General features: G+C 48.7%; 1 protein-coding gene across 2 annotated transcripts; it reads left to right on the forward strand.

The window, feature by feature from the left end:
- The first annotated feature begins 2,111 nt into the window (after positions 1-2,111).
- Positions 2,112-15,337, forward strand: UNC119B (unc-119 lipid binding chaperone B). 2 transcript variants are annotated; one of them, XM_063646786.1, is made up of 6 exons: positions 2,120-2,395; positions 4,955-5,068; positions 7,218-7,340; positions 8,292-8,403; positions 8,532-8,704; positions 11,605-15,337. In XM_063646786.1, the coding sequence occupies exons 1-6, from the start codon at positions 2,152-2,154 to the stop codon at positions 11,715-11,717; spliced, it is 879 nt and encodes a 292-aa protein (XP_063502856.1). In that variant the 5' UTR covers positions 2,120-2,151; the 3' UTR covers positions 11,718-15,337. The 2 variants fall into 2 exon arrangements, with proteins under 2 accessions (XP_054298394.1, XP_063502856.1); XM_054442419.2 differs by lacking the exon at positions 7,218-7,340 and having other exon boundaries at positions 2,112-2,395.
- The last annotated feature ends 182 nt before the right edge of the window (positions 15,338-15,519 follow it).

Here is a 15,519-nt window from a genome sequence, read left to right on the forward strand (position 1 = left end):
GTTACATTTGCCATCATCCCTAGAAAGAGAAAAGCCATGGTCCAGGTAACTAGTCTTGGTGGTATGAGAACAAAGTTTCCGTAAATAAGTATATGGGAAATGGCCACATGCTAAACCACCCTCTTGGCCATTCACAATCAAGTAGCATATTAAAAGTTCTGGAAATTCTTCAGTAACCACTCTGTTGAGTGGTTTAAAAAGAGTTGTTTGCAAAAGGAAAGACTTTAATTCTTTGTACACGTTTATTAAAATCTCCCTGAACAGTTAGTTAAATACCACCATGTGCTAATCTCTCAAAGACAGTACAGCATTTGGGTAGGAATTTGGCCACACACTATGCCACCCAATTGGGCAGCTGGGGTGGGGTCAGGTTTGGACTTTGTCCAGGAACCAAGAGATGCCTGTCTTGGTGGCTTTGGTGAGAGGGACTCAGCAAGCAAGGCCTGGCAAGAACGTCAAGAGGCTCTGGGGGAGGGTTGCAATCTTACTCTAGCCTGGCTGAGAGGTGACGTCAGACCTAGCAGACACACTGCGTCAATCAGGCCCAGGCCTCCAACACAGAACAGCACAGATCTAGAATCCCTAGAGAAGGAGCCCCTCAGGGTGGAAGATGGTAGACCACATCCCCCTGTTGATCCACTTCTGGCCAACTGGTGAGGTCATGGCTAACTTCCAAAGCTCAGTGCAGATATTGCCTCTGTGAAACCTTCTGAAGCCCTCAAGCTCTTACAGCCAGGTCAGAATAAACCACTCCTGTGTGTGCTCCTAGCACCTTTGCTGCATCTCAGTGCAGTCAGTGAGTCTAGTTTGTCTTCCAGTTCATACTAACCTACCTTGTGAAAAGGAAGGGTCACATAATGAATTGTGTACTTTACAGTCTTCTCTAACAAAAGTGGGAGCTCTTCCATAGTGGGATACTGTTCAGGCTCTCATTCAATCATTACTGAGCACCTACCATGTGTCAGGCATTAGCTGAACTGCTGGGAATTCAGGGGTGAGGCAGACCCAATCCCTGCCCTCACTCTTACATCTCCTGTAGCCTAGCCCAATGTCTAGCCCAGGGCCTGGTACAGTAGGGCTTACGGATGGCAATCTCATTGGAAAGTTTGTCTTGAAACTGCCTTTGCAAAACAAACACTGCTTTAACTTACCTTCTATGCTAAATATATTAACAAACATTTTCTCAAGATGCATTGTCCACTAATAGCTTAGTGTTGAAGAACAGGCCTTGGGTCAGATGGACCTGGATTAAAATCCCTGTTCCCTCCTCTTACTGCTTGAGGGACTTTGGACATGTTACTTGACTTCTCTGAACTTGAGCTTCCTGATCTGTAAAATGGAGACAGTAATACCTCACAGGGTTGTTGTGAGGTGAGGAGCCTGCCCTATAGCAAGTGTCCTGCCATATAGCAAATGCGCAGTAAACACTGGCCATTCTTCTTGTTGGTGTGATTACTGGGAATTGGTTGCCATTGTGCTGTTGGGACTGGTGACAGAACTCTTGGATTGAGAATGCCGAGATGGTGCACTGAAGATTCTGTGTACTCTTTCAGACCAGAAGGAGAATGAGGAGGAGGAAAGTTTATATGACGTAAATTCATTTGACCGTAAGATATGTATTTAAACATCGTGGACGACCTTGGGGGTCTGATGGGGAGTGGGGTTGCTAAAGCTCCAGCCACCCCTAGGCCCTCCACCTGGCAGGATCAAAGTTGGGGCAGTAGCCACAGCACCGCCCCCCGGGCCCCGCAGGAGTGTGCAGTCACCTAGTTAGGCCTATCTTGGCCTGCCCATCACTCCTGGCCTGCGGTCTCCTAACCCTGTGGCAGCAGCAGCATTCCCTGAATGGATCGAAGGCTGCCATGGTGTCGTCCGCTGAATTGTTATAGGTGTCAGCCCAGGGCTGCTCATGTGCACCTCAGGTTGCTGATGGCAGCTCTAGTTATTTGGGGATGGAAGTTTGGGGGCTGGGCCTTGGTCCACACCGCCCCACGGGCGCCCGCGCCCGCGCCCGCGCCCACCCTCGCCCCGCCCCGCCCCCGCCTCGGGTCCCGCCCCCTCCCCGCCCCTTCCCCGCCCGGCCCCGGGCCCCGCCCCCGCTCTCCATAGTTACCGCGCTGTGGAGGCGGCGGCCATCTTGGCGGCGGAGCGATGAGCGGGTCTAACCCGAAGGCTGCGGCCGCGACGTCGGCGGCTGGGCCCGGGGGGCTGGTGGCTGGCAAGGAGGAGAAGAAGAAGGCGGGCGGCGGCGTCCTGAACCGCCTGAAGGCGCGGCGGCAGGCGCCCCACCACGCGGCCGACGACGGCGTCGGGGCAGCGGTCACGGAGCAGGAGCTGCTGGCGCTGGACACCATCCGGCCCGAGCACGTCCTGCGCCTCAGCCGGGTCACCGAGAGTGAGTGCCGCGCGGGCCGCGCCCTCCCCTCGCGCCGTGCCCCGGCTCCTGGAGCCTTCAGCGGACCCGGCCACTTGACCAGCGCGGGGGTCCCCCCCAGACCCCGTCGGCCGGCCAGGCCGCGCTTCCCGCTGCCCCGCCGGCCGGGCTCTGCCCCCGCCACGCTCACCTAGCTCTGGTGGGGAAGGACTCTCCTGGGCTGGACCGCATTCCTGTGAGTCCGGCCGCGCTAGGATGCCCTTCGGCCGGTCGGCTCCCCAGCTCTGCTGGACCTGTTTGGGTAGAGGGCCCCGTTCAGCTGAACTGGATCCTCCTGAGCCTGCTGGGGGCCGAGGTCCCCTAATAAATGGGCCCCTGGACCCTCAGCCTGGAACCCCCGGCCATCAGTGAAGTTCCCGCTCAGCCAGCCCCCCCCCCCCAGCCCTCTGGCAGGCCAGAAGCCTTACCTGCTTCCTCCGCCCCGGCCCCATGGCAGCCCTCCCCCATTGCAGCCTGCCCGGCCTCCCTCCCTCTTTGGGTCGGGAGCGTTGCCCCTTAGTGTGCAGGTGGGTTCTTCCTCAAAACACATAGCCGTGGCATTTCCTGCTCATTTAAAACTGTGCCACATTAAAACAAAAATAAAGTTTCAGTTTGTGTACAGACTCCGACATGTGAATCCTGCTTTTGACATTCTCGTGAATTAAGAATGATTTCAGGGTTTCAGAAATGCGTTTCCTGCACAAAAGGCAACCATCCTAAGCTTTTTCGTTGATAGGAGGATGGGTGGGAAGAAAAATGTTGCCCAGTCCCTGCCCTGGGTGATCTCCCTTTTTCTGTTCTCTGCCAAGCCAGTCCCTGACTTGACGTCTTTTCTCTTGCTGCTGTTTTCCCTGCAGGAGTGTGCACTCACCTAGTTAGGCCTATCTTGGCCTGCCCATCACTCCTGGCCTGCAGTCTCCTAACCCTGTGGCAGCAGCAGCATTCCCTGGATGGATTGAAGGCTGCCATGGTGTCTGCTGAGCTGCTATAGCAGGCAGCCCAGGGCTGTTCAGGTGCACCTCAGGTTGCCGATGGCAGCTCTAGTAATTTGGGGATGGAAGTTTGTGGGGAGTAGGCCTTGGTCCACCCTGTGCGAAAGGGAATTCCCATTTCCTAAAAGAGTTTTAATTTGATTCTAGATATTTGGATGCCCCCGTTTCCCAACACTGTTTGGGTTGGGACTGTCCTTAGCAGGCCTGAGCGTATCTTTAGACATTCTTGCTAGTTTTATTGAAACAGTGTGAAAAAGCTTCTTTTCTTCTGAACCAGTTTTCATTTAGGGCTCTGAAAGTACACAGATGCTCAGCACCTGGTCTTGGTAACCTCATGCCCTCTCCTGCCATCCAAGTGAGTTAGGGTATTCTGTGCCTGGCCCTAGGCAGGATTCTCAGTGGGCACTCAGATCCTATCTGGGGGCTTGGGATTGTTGCTCATTGTCCAAACCCACCTCTGCAGCTTCTTAGAGAGTCTGGCAACCTCTTTGTTACTCTTCTTAACGTCTTGTTCATTCTATCCAGCAGATTATTTGGGTTCCCTCTAAGAGTCCAAAGCCAATGTTATCCTTTTAGCAGTTACAGAATAATCAGTAGTTGTCAAGTTTGCCATCTTACTAAAGAGACAGCTTGTAAAACACGAAAACAACTAACTCAGGCAATAAAAGATCAAGTATCAAAATGAGCTGTGGAGAAGATGCTATCCGGAATCATCCTAGAAAGAAATCAGTGAAATTCGCTGTGATTAGAATTATTTCAATTTGCTGCTCACATTCTAGTCAGTTGGGCCTAATGCCTTCACCGGCAGATTTATCCTCTTGCCTGGATATGTATGATATGTATTGTCTACTGTATGATTTTGTGTAGCCCACAAACTAAGGTTTGTACATTTTTAAATGGTTGAAAAAAACTTTAAAATCTTGAGACACGTGGTTATGTAAAATTCATATTTCAGTGTCCATAAATACAGTTTTACTGGAATATAGCCACATTCATTCATTTGCGTATTGTCTGTGGATGCTTTTGTGGCTACAATGATAGAGTTGAGTAGTTGTGACAGAGACCATGTGGCGGCAAAGCCTAAATTATTTAGAATCTGGCTCTTTACAGAAAAGTTTGCTGATCTCGGCTTTCTTACACTGACAGTTGGCAAACTAGCGTTGGCAAACTAGCACTGTATTATCTGCTAAGTCAGTTTAAATGTCTTAGATTGGAATTCTATAAAAAGTTCGCCCTGTTCTGACATCCAACTTGATAGATGATGGAAGATTTTTATGTGTTTCCAAAGAAATCCACCTTTTCTATCCTAGTTTCTAAAAGTTTTGCAATTTTTCATCCAAAGCAAGTCCTTGTTCTTTTTTTTCTTTGTTGGATCCCCTAATTCTGTCCATACAACTTCTGCTGGTGATAACACATGAGAAAGTTTTTGGGAGTATTTTAAGTGTATTGTGTAAGAAAAAATCTGAGTTTGCTTCAAAACTTGAAAATTAAATAAATGGTAGTTTTGGAGGATTATTTAACAATGTTGGTTTCTCTCTCTTGTTTTCAGATTATTTATGTAAACCCGAAGACAACATCTACAGTATTGATTTCACCCGCTTCAAAATTCGAGATTTGGAGACAGGGACAGTACTTTTTGAGATTGCCAAACCTTGCGTTTCAGGTAGGCCTCTACGTTGTAGTGACCACTAGACAGTTTTGAGCCAAAGGTCTTTGAAACTCAAATCTTTGTGTGCCACTGCATCCTGTTTCTTGGACTCCAGTGTGTCCCACTTCTGTGACCTCTTCCCATGGCCTGGCCTGCCAGGCATGGTGGTTTGAAGCTGCGTTCAGAGGCTGATGTTTGTTGGATGTCTATTCTGTGCTGGTCACTGTGTTCCACGTCTTTGTGCACATCAGTGTATGTAATCCTCACACCTCTTTGAGTAATTACTGTTATCTTTGTTTTACAGCGAAGGATCTGAGGCCTAGAATTCCCAGGCGGCTCTTTCCTAAGGCCCTGTGCTGGTTCATCTTACCATGTTGCCTCCAGTTGGGAAAGGAATCCTTGAAATTAAACTATAATGAGGAAAACTTACCTGAGCCTGGAGCCCTCTTGGAGGGTGATAGGGAGGATCCTGGTCCAGACATGAGGCAGTTTGAGCCATCTTCTTGCTCTCCTTTACGTATTGCCTTGGATTTCCCAGACCTGGTTTGGATTTTAATCTCAACTATTTTCTGGAAGAACAGACCCAGGAACTCAACTACTTGGGGTTCCTTAAATTAGCCTCCGATAGCCGCTTCCTGTGCTTGTAATAAAGTGCCAGGGTGATCTGGACCACAGAAGCCTTTGGAGTATCTCACTGGAGGTGTAGCGCCCCCTGGAGTTAGTAATTTGTTAGAACACTGGCACAGATACCCATAGTATCAGTGTGGTTTGTAAACTTACTTTGCAGTGTTTCTCATCTGATTTCCTACTTAGAGCCTGCAAATTTGATAAGGCCCCGATTTCACCCCTACCTGGTGGTATTTATGCTATCATAATCTAATACTGACCAAGGCACCTAAAGGCTCAAGTTCATGCGTAGTTTTGTTGTTGTTGTTGTTTTGTGGGGGGTTTTTTTGTGTTGTTTGTTTTGAGACACAGTCTTGCTCTGTCACCCAGGCTGGAGTGCAGTGGCACAATCTTGGCTCACTGCAACCTCTGCCTCCTGGGTTCAAGAGCTTCTCCTGCCTCAGCGTCCCAAGTAGCTGAGATTACAGGTGCCCGCCACCATGCCTAGCTAATTTTTGTATTTTTAATAGAGACGGGATTTCACCATGTTGGTCAGGCTGGTGTCAGACGCCTGACCTTTGATTCGCCTGCCTTGGTCTCCCAAAGTGCTGGGATTACAAGCGTGAGCCACTGCGCCTGGTTGCTCATGGGTAGTTTTTTATTGGGATGGTCAGATCAAGACCAGCTAGCTTCCTGGGTCTGTGGTGTTCTCATCCCTAAGCCACATATCACAGTACCTGGGACATTGCAAGGACTCCAGGCCTACTACAGGTATGTGGATTTGGATTAGACTCAAGAGTTGTCAGTTCAGTATAAGACGGAACTGTTTCAAGAAGGTCAGCTGAAGATACTGTAAAGTATCTTGGTTTTGAGTCTCTCTAGTTTTTACATTTAAGGATCTTGATTCACTTGTAATATTCCCCACATTGAGGCTGGGTGCGGTGGATCACGCCTGTAATTCCAGCACTTTGGGAGGCTGAGGCAGGCAGATCACTTGAGCCCCAGGAGTTTGAGACCAGCCTGGGCAACATGGCGAGACCCCATCTGTACAAAAAATACAAAAAAATTAGCCAGGCGTGGTGGCACATGCCTGTGGTCCCTGCTACTCAGGAGGCTGAGGTGGAAGGATGGCTTGAGCCTGGGAGATCAAGGCTGCAGTGAGCCGTGATCACTGCATTGCACTCCAGCAAAGGTGACAGAGTGAGACCCTATCTCAAAATAAATCAATAAATATAAACAATAGAATATCCTCACACTGAATCAGTACCTTTCTGCAGCACTTGTTCTGATGAATTTGAATCCCCAAGATTTGCTCTAACTCTCTCTGAGTCACATTGTTGCAGCCAGGGTTTTAGAGTCTCTAGGGGTGAACCCCTACTCAGCCTGGTTGCCCAGTTGCTCTTGGGCTTGTCAAAAGCAGAGATGTTTGATGCTGAAAGTCTTTTCTTATGTTGTACCCATGTACAGCTTAGACCTGGAGAAAATATCCTCACTGGACACTGGAGGGTACTAACTCCTATTCACGTTAGAATGCTTGTTCTCTGATTCTTTTTTTGAGACGGAGTTTCACTCTTGTTGCCCAGGCTGGAGTGCAGTGGCGCAATCTCGGCTCACTGCAACCTCCGCCTCCTGGGTTCAAGCAATTCTCCTGCCTCAGCCTTCCGAGTAGCTGGGATTACAGGTATGCGCCACCACGCCTGGCTAATTTTGTATTTTAAGTAGAGACAGGGTTTCTCCATGTTGGTCAGGCTGGTCTTGAACTCCTGACCTCAGGAGATCCGCCCGCCTCGGCCTCCAAAAGTGCTGGGATTACAGGCATGAGCCACCGCGCCCAGCCCTCTGATTCATTTTACAAATCTTTCATCTCCTGGGTTCAGGAATGGACTAGACCGGAGACCAGCATTAACCTTGTAGAGGCCACCACATCTGCTTCACCCTTTCCCAGGTGGTCAAAGGGTTAGGCCTGGTATGGCCTAGAAGTAGACATCAGTCAAGGAACTATAGTATCCCAAGGCTGTAGGTCAGTGTCTTCTATTTAAATAATAAAAGTATTTTTAGTGGTTTATCTTTGCAGCCTGTCAGAAATTTTTATATTCATTGAAATAACTTTCTGATAAGTGTCAATTTTTGTAGCCTCATTCTTTTAGGTTGGTGCTAGCGCTTCAACTTGGTTAACTGCAGACCTAGTCTGTATAGTATAGAGCATGTCAGGGGCCCAGTTCCCAGCTTGTGTTTCAGGCTTCACCCTTAGGATATGGCATAAGCCCTCAAACTATTAAAAAAGGCTAATAGCTTAGTGTTGAAGAACAGGCCTTGAGTCAGATGGACCTGGATTCAAATCCCTGTTCCCCCCTCTTACTGTTTGAGGGACTTTGGACATGTTACCTGACTTCTCTGAACTTGAGCTTCCTGATCTGTAAAATAGAGACAGTAACACCTTGAAGGGTTGTTGTGAGGAGTCTGGCCTATGGCAAGTGTCCTGCCGTATAGCAAGTGCACAGTAAACACTGGCCATTCTTCTTGTTGGTGTGATTACTGGGATTGGTTGCCATTGTGCTGTTGGGATGGGTGATAGAACTCTTGGGTTGAGAATGTCGAGATGGTGCACTGAAGATTCTGTGTGCTCTTTCAGACCAGGAGGAGGATGAGGAGGAGGGAGGTGGAGACGTGGACATCAGCGCAGGACGTTTTGTCCGCTATCAGTTCACACCGGCATTTCTCCGCCTCCGGACAGTTGGGGCTACGTGAGTACCATTACTACCTGAGGGGAGAACGTTCTGTTTGTTCACAGAAGAGTGTTTTGGGTTGGGTTTCGGGTTGGCTTTAGAGGAGGGAGGAGGCAAAGTCGGGCTTACAGAGGTTTATTTTCCAGGGTGGAGTTCACAGTGGGAGACAGACCTGTGTCAAACTTCCGGATGATTGAACGGCACTATTTCCGGGAACACTTGCTGAAAAACTTTGACTTTGATTTTGGCTTCTGCATCCCCAGCAGTAGGAACACTTGTGAACATATCTATGAGTTTCCCCAGCTTTCGGAGGATGTCAGTATGTATCCCCTGACTCTTACAGCACTCTAGATTCTGAGGGCTACAAGGAACAAACCTTGAAACCCATCTGGTTCAGAGCCCTGGCTTTGTCTCGTGGCAGTGCTGACATGATGTGTATCTAGTCATTTGACCTCAGGCTTCTCATTTCCTATTGCTCCTGGCTCCTGTTCCAAACTCTGACTCGGCCCGTATGGGAGCAGTGAAGGGTTGGTTTGTTTGTTTTTGTTTTTGTTTTTTTCCCCTGAGACAGAGTCTTGTTCTGTCTGTTGCCCAGGCTGGAGTGCAGTGGCGCGATCTCGGCTCACTGTAACCTCCGCCTCCCAGGTTCAAGCGATTCTCCTGCCTCAGCCTCCTGAGTAGCTGGGATTACACCACGCCTGGCTAGTTTTTGTATTTTCAGTAGAGACGGGGTTTCACCATGTTGGCCAGGCTGGTCTTGAACACTTGAGCTCATGATCCACCCTCCTCGGCCTCCCAAAATGCTGGGATTACAGGTGTGAGCCACCGCCCCCGGCCCTTTTGTTTTTTTCTTTTTTTTTTTTTTGAGATGGAGTCTCGCCCTATTGCCCAGGCTGGAGTGCAGTGGTGCAGTCTTGGCTCACTGCATCCTCCGTCTCCTGGGTTCAAGTGATTCTCCTGCCTCAGCCTCTCGAGTAGCTGGGATTTACAGGCGCCTGCCACCATGCCCGGCTAATTTTTTGTATTTTTTGTAGAGGCAGAGTTTCACCATGTTGGTCAGGCTGGTCTCGAACTCCTGACCTTGTGATCCACCTGCCTCAGCCTCCAAAAGTGCTGGGGATTACAGGCGTGAGCCACTGTGCTCAGCCTGAAGGCTTTTTTTTTTTTTTTTTTTTTTCCTTTTTGAGAAGGAGTCTTGATCTTGTCACCCAGGCTGGAGTGAAGTGGCGTAATCTCGGCCCACTGCAAGCTCTGCCTCCTGGGTTCATGCCATTCTCCTGACTCAGCCTCCTGAGTAGTTGAGACTACAGGTGCCCACCACCATGCCTGGCTAATTTTTTGTATTTTTAGTAGAGACGGGGTTTCACCGTGTTAGCCAGGATAGTCCCAGTCTCCTGACCTCGTGATCCACCTGCCTCGGCCTCCCAAAGTGCTGGAATTACAGGCTTGAGCCACTGCACCCGGCCGGCCTGAAGGTTTTAATAATACAGGGCATCCTTTTAGATGCCTCCTGTGGGAAGACAGTGCCTAAGGGAGATAAAAGGAGGCCTGTGACCATCCCTGGGACTCTGATCAGATAAAGCACCTCTCCTGTGCACTGTTAGTCATGGTTTTCCACTGTGTTTTAGTCATTGGCCCTTCACTTTTTTCTTAATCAGAGCTAGACGTGAAACTGCAGGCTAAATAGAATCAAGGCCAGAGGACTTCTTTTCCATTCCCTGCAGGATAGAGAGTTGATTGGATAAAGTGTTGAGATAGATCCAGCAGGAAGGAATGGGGCTGTTGTAGATTTTGGGGCAGGAGTGAGAAGTTGGAAATACTGTTTGAGGAAGAGTGGCCTAGACCTGGGGAGGGCACCAGAGGGAGAAGGCTGCTGCCATGTAGCCTTGGCAAGGGAAGATGGGGACCAAACGAGAGAGAAAGAACAGGCCTTGTCAGTTTCTGCAACTTTGGCCTAGCCACCTCAGGTTCGCATCCTTTGTGAATAGTTAGGGAAAATTCAAGTCATTTATGAGGGTGTGAATGGAATCCTGTGACTAGTGATGCCTTTAGTTGCGTTGTTGGCATCACTGATTGGTCCTCTCAGAATCCCAGGTCCTTAAGAATTGTCATATTCTGAAAACCAGGTAACCTTTAATTGTGTGGCAGTACAGTTCCCAGGTAAAATGAGGATCGCTGAGATGTGGGGCAGGGTGTTGACGACAGCATCTGGTTCTGACTTGAACCCCTCTTCCCAAGCTGGCTAGAATATGTAGATACTTGCAAGAAAAGATGATGTATAATGTTATAAGTTTTACCCATGAAGCCAAATCAGCCTGGAGGGCAATATTATGCATATAAACCAAGTCGTTTTGGCATTGGTGGGTTCAAAGAACTTTAAAAAATCAGTTTCACTTTTTGAGAACTGGTGAGCAACAACAGCATTTCCTCCAGGGGACTCCAGATAGCATGTAATCATTAACTCAAAACTGATCAGAGATAGTATTATCTTTACTCTCCAGTATTGTTAAAGACTCAAAATGGCATGTAATCATTAGCTCAAAACTGATCAGAGGGTAGTGACTGTTAATTATCTTTACTCTCCAGTATGGTTAAAGAGGTCTGGGCAATTGCCTGAACAAACAAGACTTTACTTTAGATCCCAAGACAAGCAGACCTATTGCTGAATCATTTGCAAGTTAATACCCAAAAGGTCTCCGGAGAAGGCTCCCTGCCCTGTGTTCCTTGCACTCATTCCCATCTAGGATTCCTTGGGTTGTCAGGGGTGTGTGTGGAGGTGGGCACAGTGAGGCTCAGATTTCTGAATTTGGACTGGAATGTCTAGAGGTGGGCCACTGATCAGAGGCCAGGGCTGGCTTTGGTCAGCTGAGAGCACTGAGTAAATAGGTTGGTGGGGTCCATGTTGGGAAGAGGGCGAGCACATTTTCCTGGTATCTTGGCTGAAGAATCCAGGCTGGAGATGACAGAGGAGGCCATGGTGGAGAGTTGATCGCATCCTTATGTTGAAATGGAGATCATGTTCAGCTGGGGGGCCTCTGTGGTCTCCCCAGCTGTCAAGGGCTGCCTCCCTCTGTTCTGACCTCATCGTTATTCTGGCAGAGTATACTCTGAAGCGCTGGCTTATTTTGGAGGGGATACAAAGTTTTCTCTCACCTACCCTGTGGGGCAGACTCAAACATAATTCTTTGCTTTTTTTTTCCCCCTTTGCCTGACTTGTAGTTCGTCTGATGATTGAAAATCCTTACGAGACCCGCTCTGACAGCTTCTACTTTGTTGACAACAAGCTGATAATGCACAACAAGGCTGATTATGCCTATAATGGAGGCCAGTAAGTGCTGCAGGAGTAGATAGGGGAGGTGCTTTGCCGCGGCCACAAGATCCTGGCACATGGAGGCGATTGAAGCTGCAGTTTGTCAACACACATCTGGAACCTGGCCCCAGGAAGCCAAGGCTGGGGTGGCAGTTTCCTGCGCGCCAAAGGAGCTGCCAAACAGTGCTATGTTTTCTTCCCCAGTATTTTTTCTTCCCTTTTTTTCCTGCCCTGTAGGTTGCAGAGGTACTATAGTAAAGTAAAAGGTTAGGATAAGGCTCCTGGAATCCAGATAAAAAAGTTTATTTTCCTGTAGTTCTGGCTGCCTGTTGGTTGTCTTGACGAGTCTTCGTCTCTCCAGGCATAGCTGTGCCTGGTGAGGAGGCTCTGGCCAGGCCCACCAGCAGGTCAGCAGCTCTTAAGGTTCTTGGGTGCGGTGGGAAGCTGAAAGCTAGGCCTCTTCCAGGTAGCTCCTCCTCTCACCTGCGGCATTGCCATAAGCGCAGTCTGCCCTCGGTCTGTGTGAAGTCTTAAACCAACTGGAAGAAACTTGAAAGGGTGGGGAGGGAGGGAGGTGCCAAGAGTGGAGGCACCGAGGAATGGGTGATGCTGCCAAGCTGAAGGGTCTGCTTTGTGGAGAGGCTGCTGCTCTGTCTGACTTCCAGGGTCTCAGCCAGCCTTCCTGGGAATAGACCAAGGTTTCAGCCTGGCAGTGCCTTCTGAGAATTTTGGGGGACAGACAAGCTTGCTCCGCATCTCCTGGCTCCTCCCTTCTGAGCCTCATGAAATAGAGTGCGCCAGCTCTGCCCATGGAACAGTAGCATCTCTCGAGGCCAGAGCAGGTCTTGGATTTTGTTTTTTTATTTCCAGACTTCTTTTGGGGAGGTTTTATAAAATGACAGTGGTGTTCCCAGCATATGTGATATGTGGTTAGACTTCTGATAGTATTAATCAGCTTCCTGGGGCTAATCTGGCTTATGTTGGGAGGATATGCTTAGGAATCAGCAGCAGCTTTCTAAAGGAGAGATTTGACTTTTCTCTGCACTGCACAGCCTGGAGGATCGGCTTTTGATGGGGATTTGCCTCCGAAGCTCTTTGTACATTTCTTGTTTAGGAGGGTTTTCCTATCTACCTTTCTACTGAAGTAGTTTCTGGAACTATCCTGGTGGATCAGAGTTAAGTAATGCCGTCTGATCCTTCAGACTGCCAGTTAGAATTGTTTTAGGTGTTCAGAAAGGGCAAAATAGGCTGATGTGGCCTGTCAGAGTGATGTGTTCTCAAAAAAGTTCACCTGCACATCTGTGGGCTGCTTTTGTCCTCAGACCCTTAGTGGACAGACTCCACAAACCCTCTGATGAGATGATTGATATGGCCAGGGTCTAGTTAGCATCAGTAGAAGGATGTCACTAGGAAAGGCCCAGGTATCTGGTAAGTGACTGTGAGGTGTCACAGTACCTGTGACAGGAGAGTGTCCTGAAGTGCTTGGGAGAAAGGCCGTATGGGGTCCAGGGACGGAAGAGACAGTGTGTGGCCACAGAAGTTCCTGTCCATCCACCACCAGTGCTGCTCCCTGTGTGGGCTCTAGGGCAAGTGGCCCTGAACCTTGGCCCAGTGCTTTGTACCAGGCCAGAGTCTTGGCAATGCCACATGCTGGCAGCTTTCTCACTGAGAAGGTCCTAGCTTACCCCTGTGTGCTGGCCTTGGATTCAGCCCCGAGAGGGGAGAGACCATTCCTCCTGTGGAGAGGGTTCCTTATCACCAGACCGGCCACTCTCAGAACTGGCGTCCACTGTAAATCCAGGTGCCTTACGTGTGGCTCTGTCCCTTATGCTGCAGGGGAAAGCTGCATTGCCATTGTTCCCACCTCCTCATTGGCAGAAAGATGCCAGTGCTGTTAGCACTCTCTCCTCACCTTCTGTTTCTCATTGTGGCTCCTCAAATGGGATTTGCATGTTCCTGTCAAGCTTAACAACAATCCCTTCTCTCTTTGACAGAGGCCCAGGTGGGACAGTTTCTACCATTTGATATTTGAGTATTATCTGGGATGTGGTTCTGGAGCTGTCCAGAGCTGTGCTCAGTAGAATGTGTCTTGGAAACGTGCCCCTGGGCAGACTGTATCTGCTACACTAGTGGGCTATCTCTTATCTGCAGTGTTCGCTTTTGCTGGGAAGAGGACGTGGAGGAAGGAGGAGGTGGGCAATCTGGCTTGAGTTGTGCTGTATCATCTTCCTTGTTAGCTTGCCTTAGTCTCACTGGAGACCATTTGCAGATAGTGCTTGGTCCTTGCCCAGCAGGACAGGGCTTTGCTGCTTCTGAAAGTCTGGTGTTCTGTATCTGGGGCTCTGGGTTCCTGTGTCTAGCTGCTCAGGAAATCTTGAGAAGCATTCCACTCTGGGGTGTAAACCAGTATGAGTTTGAAATTCAAGCCTTTGTACCTGAGTTGGGGAGAGAATTGCAAGGCATACTTTCTCTGAAAGTAACAGAACCAGTCAGGCTGCCATGTTATTAAGGAATCTGAACTGTTGATAGCAGTTATCTTGTGGGTGATAAAATGGGAGGCGGCAAAAAAACTATCTGCATAGGGGACCCTGCCCTTTGTCAAGAGCTGGGAGCACATTTCATCAGAGTAGCAGGCCCACCTGGTGCCAGAGGGCCTGCCCCTCCTGCTTCTGTTCCTTTGCCTTGCAGTCTCCTGGAGAGAGCCTCTCTTTTCCTGTACAGCCTTTGGGCCAAAATGCCCTTCTAGCTTCTCCAAAGAAGATCGGAGTTTATTTCATTCTGTGTTTTAAAAGGTAAAAGGACATAACAAGTGAAAGAAGTTTTGGGCTAAAGTAGGCTATGATGTCTCCTTATGTATTAGCTCAATACTGTTTTGCAGAGAAAACATTTTTCAAGCATGTGCTTCCTGAAGACACCTCAGTCTTTGGGCCATTTGATTTCCAATACATAGGGTGGAAGAATGTGATTTGGGGCTGACCATAAACTGGAAATTTGTGAAATGGCAGTGATTGGGCAATCTTCAGTTTATTTTTTCAGTTGAAGTGGAACTCATTTCTGGAATGGATTTAATAGGCTGTGTCTAAGGTACAAACTGGGTGAGTCCTGCCTTAGTGTGTCCTGCCCCACCGGTACGCTTCCAGGATACTCTTTTCCCTTCTGTAAAGTCACTTTCTTCTGATGGCCAGTGTCACTATGATGTCAGTGAGGGCTGGGGATGAGGACAGTGTGTCCTGAAATTCACAGGACTGACTCCTCACCGCAGTGCACGAGGATTCCTGTGGCATAAGGTGCTGCTGTGCCTGGCATAGGAGCCTAATCATTGAACCATTGTGTTACATTCCATGTCACAGAACATCTCAGCCTCAAGAAGGATTTGGTGGAGGTGGATTTACCACTGGTTTTACAAAGGACCATGTAAAGTCATTGAAGTTGTGAAAGTCTATTTTTTTTCCTGTAAATCTATTTTTTACAGAATATAAGAAACATCAATGACCTGATCTGTCCTTCCTCCTCCTCCCCGCTTCCCCCAAAATCACATTCCAGTTTTTATTGTCTTTGTGTCCAAAGTAAACTAGGTGACTTATTTGTATAAAATGTTATTTTGCCACAAGAGACAGTAATAAAAGAAAGATTTTCACAGTACGTCTCCCTCATCCTGTCTCCTGATTGTTGGGCCGTTTGTGTTGCTGAGGGGAGCAGGGGCGGATGGGGGCTCCAGGTTTCTCTTACTTTGGCTATTATGTAGCCCTTCTGTAAGTAGTTTAACTAGAGTATAGCTGGCTTCTAGGGTGATTGAGGAATTGTACTGGACTTTAGGCTTAATA

The sequence above is a fragment of the Pongo pygmaeus genome, chromosome 10 (assembly GCF_028885625.2).
Source record: "Pongo pygmaeus isolate AG05252 chromosome 10, NHGRI_mPonPyg2-v2.0_pri, whole genome shotgun sequence".
In the NCBI taxonomy this organism is placed as follows: Eukaryota; Metazoa; Chordata; class Mammalia; order Primates; family Hominidae; genus Pongo; species Pongo pygmaeus.

What these genes read in the sequence shown, in the direction of transcription:
- UNC119B (XM_063646786.1), top strand. Translation starts at nt 2,152, where the DNA reads ATGAGCGGGTCTAACCCGAAGGCTGCGGCCGCGACGTCGGCGGCTGGG. An exon ending in CCGAGTAGCTGGGATTACAG is followed by an intron (nt 7,341 to 8,291) that starts GTATGCGCCACC and finishes GTGCTCTTTCAG; the next exon opens with ACCAGGAGGAGGATGAGGAG. An exon ending in CTCCGGACAGTTGGGGCTAC is followed by an intron (nt 8,404 to 8,531) that starts GTGAGTACCATT and finishes TTTATTTTCCAG; the next exon opens with GGTGGAGTTCACAGTGGGAG.